The 6,000-nt window shown below is 33.9% G+C and overlaps 1 protein-coding gene across 3 annotated transcripts in view; it reads left to right on the top strand.

The window, feature by feature from the left end:
- The first annotated feature begins 230 nt into the window (after positions 1 to 230).
- The window catches only part of RICTOR (RPTOR independent companion of MTOR complex 2), a 611,164-nt gene continuing 605,394 nt past the window's right edge, over positions 231 to 6,000 (top strand). For all 3 annotated transcript variants that reach the window (XM_053701222.1, XM_053701221.1, XM_053701220.1), the window contains exons 1-3: positions 231 to 316; positions 1,204 to 1,335; positions 5,481 to 5,544. In XM_053701222.1, coding sequence (XP_053557197.1) covers positions 294 to 316; positions 1,204 to 1,335; positions 5,481 to 5,544 — 219 coding nt within the window. In that variant the 5' untranslated portion in view covers positions 231 to 293. The remainder of the gene's footprint in view (positions 317 to 1,203; positions 1,336 to 5,480; positions 5,545 to 6,000) is intronic.

Genomic DNA, 6,000 nt, shown 5'->3' with positions numbered 1-6,000 from the left:
TATTACATATTCATTCTTCTCTCTTACAGCTTCTATAAATGTCATACTATAGCATAAACCGTATTATCCTTCTATATTACATATTCATTCTTCTCTCTTACAGCTTCTATAAATGTCATACTATAGCATAAACCGTATTATCCTTCTATATTACATATTCATTCTTCTCTCTTACAGCTTCTATAAATGTCATACTATAGCATAAACCGTATTATCCTTCTATATTACATATTCATTCTTCTCTCTTACAGCTTCTATGCAATGTTGGCTACAATGAAGAAAGATTAGGTTTTATGTATGAAGACATAATCATATGGTAAGAGCTAAAGCCAAATAACATAACCTATATTAGCTTTGGAAACAGCAGAGTGCATTTAAGAGTGCATAAAAACCGTATGTCATAATGTCCGGAACATCAATTTTGAATTATCTAAGTAAACTAACCATTTTCATAAGTTCCTCTGTGTATTCTAAATTCTGTATTTCCCCCATTATATTTATTTACAAATCTCAGTAACATAAGTGAAGAACTCAGCAGTCCATGATTGGTCTACACTGAAGCACTGCTTGTGATTATGCATATTGAAGTCTTTTGAAAATTGTGTATATTAGGTGCTATGTATTATCTCTAACACACAGCAGCAGTGCTGTCTACTTCACATTATTATTAAAAAAGGGACATTAAACACTAAATACATGCTAGATAGAATGATGCATTCAAAGAAAAGATGATTCGAAGACTAACATGTAGATGCATTTTTTAAAGTTTCATTAGTTGTTTAAAAAGTGACAAAATAAGTGTAAAGTTTTATTGTCTATAAAACACTGGGAGCTGCCATGTTGTAACTTCTTACCTTCTCTGCTGTGGCCAATTAGGGTCAGTTATACATAGGTCACTAGAGTGTGCAGCCAATGGTTGTGCTGGATTTAACAGTGTTCTGCACTTCCGTTTCTAACAGGAACTGAAAAGCTCACAACTTCAGAATGGAATTACAGGCAAAGAGGACAAAATAAATAATGAAAGTATATTGCAGAGTTGTTTTATATATACTATTTATCATTTTATATTACCATCTCAAAGTGTTTAATGTCCCTTTAAAGCCTGCAAGATATAGTTAAACAGTTGTACATTTTAGACTCCTAACATATTTTATGTAGCTAATACAATAACATACTTGGTGTCTTTTTTTTAATTTCCTTTAGTTTACGCTTAGCTTTATTAAATGAAGCAAAAGAAGTAAGAGCAGCAGGCCTGAGGGCGCTTCGCTACCTTATCAGAGATTCCAGTGTTTTACAAAAGGTGCTAAAACTGAAAGTAGACTACTTAATTGCAAGGTAGGTGTATTTTTTATCTTTTTTTTTTAATTATTGTTTCTTTAAGGCCAATGCATGCAGGAGGACATAAGTAAATGTCATATAGTCATTAAAGGGACATAATACTCAAACGCTAATGACGTGAAACTGATGCAGTAAAACTGTAAAAAGCTGACTGGAAAATATCACCTGAGCATCTCTATGTAAAAAAGGAAGATATTTTACCTCACAATCTCCTCAGCTCACCAGAGTAAGTCCTGTGTAAAAAGTTATACTTCAGCTGCTGTCCAGCTGCAGGTAAAAAAAAAAAAAATCACCATCAGCAGTGCCGAGGTCGTGAACTCTTTTACTATAATCTCATGAGATTTGACTCAAAGGGACATTATACACTCGTTTTTATTCTTTGCATAAATGTTTTGTAGATGATCTATAGAGCATATCAAGTTTTTTTTTTTTTTTTTTTTAAATGGATAGTTTTGCTTATTTCTTTCATGTAATTGGCAAGAGTCCATGAGCTAGTGACGTATGGGATATACATTCCTACCAGGAGGGGGCAAAGTTTCCCAAATCTCAAAATGCCTATAAATACACCCCTCACCACACCCACAATTCAGTTTTACAAACTTTGGTGAAGTAAGTTTGTGCTTGAAAATTATGATGTCTTCTATGATAAGCGCTTCTAAGTATTCTGAAGCCTAATTCCTCTGAGTACAGTGTTTGTCAGAGGGATGTGAAGAGAGTATCGCCTATTGATTTTATGGTTTCTCTCACGGGAAATCTTTTCAAGGGTTCTCTGTTATCGGTCATAGGGATTCATCTCATACCTCTTTTCTGATTGACGATATACTCTTATATACCATTACCTCTGCTGTTAGTTTTCAGTACTGGTTTGGCTATCTGCTATATGTGGATGGGTGTCTTTCGGTAAGTATGTATCATTGTTTAAGACACTCTCAGCTATGGTTTGGCGCTGTATGTATTAATATAAAGTTTTAAATATATGTATTTTGCTTATATTTGCCATGAGTCAGGTCTATGTATATTTCCCTTTGCAGTCTTTCAGTATAGGAATCATGTTTGGGAAGTTTATTTAAACTTTTTTTCTTACCTGGGGTTCAGTCTTTAGTCATAGAGGTTTCTTTGACTCAGTTTTTATCACTATGTTGCAGGCTTATAAGTCTGTTTCAAGGAACATGTATTATCAGGTTTGGAAATCCTATATTTTATGGTGTTCTCATAAATTCTCTAGGATTTTTCAGCTTCTTCATGATGGTTTGGATAAGTATGTCTGAAACTTTTTTGAAGGGACAAAAATCTTTTCTTTGTTTTATTTCCTAGAAATATTATTTACACTTCCTGATATTCACTTTTTTGTTCAGGCTTTGGTTTGTATTAAGCCTTTTCATTTATTAATTCTCCTTTTTGGAGTCTTAATTTGGTTTAAGGATTTTGCAGGCTCGCTCTTTTGAGCCTATATTTTCTTTGAAGATTATCTACTTTCTTGGAATGTGTTGTTTCTTTTGGCTATCTCTTCTGCTAGAAGAGTTTCTGATTTATCAGCTCTTTCTTGGGTATCTTCTTATCTGATTTTTTTTCATCTAGATAAGTTGTTTTATGGACTTCTTTTTTTCCTAAGGTTATGAATTTGAACATTAGTAGAGAAATTGTTGTTCCTTCTTTGTGTCCTAATCCTAAAGAATTCTTTGAGAGTTCTTTACATTCTTTGGATGTAAACCTCTGCAATTTCTTTGACATCCTGGTTAAAGCTTTTGTTTCTCAAGGCTTTTTTGGAGGCAGGGCAGGCTCTGCCTCAGAGATTTACAGCTCATTCTACTAAATTCAGTTGCCATTTCTTGGACGTTTTCAGAATGAAGCTTCGGATGATCAAATTTGCGAAGCAGTAATTTGTTCTTTGCATACTTTTCTTGTTTTTACCATTTTTTAAATGTATTTGCTTCTTCTAAAGCAGTCTTTGGTAGTAGTTTGATTCTACTGCTTTTGATTTGTTTATTTAGAAAAACGTTTATTATTTTGTGGATTTAAATTCTCAGTGGAAATACCTGTTGTATTTTATCCCTCCCTCTCTAGTGACTCTTCTGTGGACTTCCACATCTTGGGTATTTCTATCCCGTACCTCACTAGCTCATGCACCCTTGCCAATTACATGAAAGAAAACGTAATTTATGTAAGAACTTACCTCATAAATTAATTTTTCATATTGGCAAGAGTCCATGAGGCCCACCCTTTTTATGGTGGTTATGTTTTTTTTGTATAAAAGCACAATTATATTTCCGGTTCCTCTTTTTGTATGGTTTTCTACTCCTTTCGTTATCGCGTCACTACTTGGTTATTCGTTAAACTGAATTGTGGGTGTGGTGGGAGGTGTATTTATAGGTATTTTGAGGTTTGGGAAACTTTGCCCCCTCCTGGTAGGAATGTATGTCCCATACGTCACTAGCTCATGGACTCTTGCCAATATGAAAGAAATTAATTTATCAGGCAAGTTCTTAAATACATTTTGTTTTTTAAATAACATTGCTCGGATTTTGTGGTTACTAACCAAGCCCCAAAGTTTTAGGAGAATACCGACATATACCTTCTCCAGCTTGCTTCTGTTTGTGTAAAGGGTCTTTTCATATGCAAAGTAAGGGGGGGGGGTTGATATTTCCCATTTGCAATGGGTGTTCCTATAACCTTTTTAAACATAGCTAAACTGGAAGCTTCTAAGTTACTTTTTAAATGGTTTTATACTGTATTTTTATCTCAGTATCTGTGCATATTATTCTTTATAGTAGTGTCTGTTACATGCAGTTATATGAAAATTGGTGTATACTGTCCTTTTAACTCATGAGATTTCATAGTAAACTTCCTTAAACTGAATAGGGAAAATAACATGTGTGCATGAGGCTCACTCCCTTGCCTTTTCTAGGACAGGCATAGTGATTTGCTGCTTAAAGTCCTTTGCAATGGGGTATGAATACTTAAGACATTGTGAGGTAAAATATCTTTCTTTTTTACATAGAAATGTTCAGGTGATACTTTCTAGCCAGCTTTTTACAGCTATGCTGCATCACTTTCAAGTGTTTCAACATTTGGGTATAATGGCCCTTTATAACTCAGGGCTTGACTCATTTGCTAAAAATCTGGTAGATAGCCCATACATTTAGGAGGCAGAAACTTGTGTGTGTGTGTGTGTGTATATATATATATATATATATATATATGTATATATATATATATATATATATATATATATACACATACACACAAACACACCCTGTTATAAAACTGGTGGCAGCTAGCGAGGGGTAAGTGGTACCTTGGTTTGTCGAGCCCTGCCTTAAAGGGACAGTATACTATTAAAATTGTTTTTCCCTTAATGTGTTTCCAATTACTTTTTTTACCAGCTGCAGAGTATAAAATATATGAGATTTGCTTTTTTAAGGCTTATTTGTGTATATTAATTAGCTGATTTTATGTTTTGAAGCCACAACCTAATAAAATGGGTTGAGCTTGTAGGTATAATCAGATCTCATTACTTTACCACATTGTGTACATATACATGCCTCTTTATCTTATATCTGTCCATAAACCAATCACCAATACTTGGAGAGAACAATGGAAAATTAACATTTTATTACCTTAGCTCTTCTATAACCCAGTGGGAGTGTAATTTCTTCTACTGGCTGTGTTAATACAGCTTGGCCTCGTGGCCAAAAACTTTCAGGATGGGTGGGGATACCGCAGGCTAAATAAAGTAATTTAAATGCCAATATAAGGTTAATGGAAATACTTGTAACAATTTAATACACTCCAGCAGGTAAAGTGGATCATTGGGAACAAATTAAAGGGGAGAACATTTTTGAGTAAACTGTCCCTTTAACTAGTTTTGTATGTAATAATGTGTGGATTGTAATATATTGCCAATACATGTTAATCAATAACAAATTAATTCATAGGGAAAAAACGAATTAATTCAAAGTCTAAAAACTGCTTTAGTTCAGGGGAAAAATCCTGACTAGGCACTAAAAATGTTAAGCATAAACTGCAAATATTTAATGCTCAGATTGGTACAGGGGATACAGTGTATGTTGTATATGAAAATTAATAAATAGATTGTACATCAGTAGTGTGTTATCTAATAAGATTACATTTTCTTCCTACAGATGCATAGATATACAGCAGAGTAATGAAGTAGAAAGGACACAAGCACTTCGACTAGTCAGAAAGGTACAGTCAAATGTACAGTATATTTTACTTAGTTATGGTGGAGATATAAAGGCATGAGATTTAAATACTAAGTTTCATAAAAGTAGGAGTAATAGAATTATTGTATAGAAATTTAGAAAACCTATGCGCTTTTCCCCAGATGTACTCTGTATACATTGTTGCCAATGCACCAGAGCACTCTGGGTAAGATATGCAAATTAGATATATAATATCTCATGCTTTTGTTTCAGCACTGTGTTCAATCACAGCAATTTCCCTTTATTGGGTAGATGCAGCATAAAACAAACTACTTCTGGGCAGCTGTTTCACGTCTTTCTCTCTTTCTCTCCTTTTTTCTTCTTCATGATCTTATGTTGACCTATACCTTGTTATAGTGGTTATTTCAGTGGTGTCTGCATGCCTGTATACATCTATCAACATTGACCTGTACAAAATATCAGTGCATACTTTATCCAC

The sequence above is a fragment of the Bombina bombina genome, chromosome 2 (genome assembly GCF_027579735.1).
Source record: "Bombina bombina isolate aBomBom1 chromosome 2, aBomBom1.pri, whole genome shotgun sequence".
In the NCBI taxonomy this organism is placed as follows: domain Eukaryota; kingdom Metazoa; phylum Chordata; class Amphibia; order Anura; family Bombinatoridae; genus Bombina; species Bombina bombina.
Note: the sequence above shows the minus strand (reverse complement) of the source record. Positions and strands in the feature narration are given on the sequence as shown.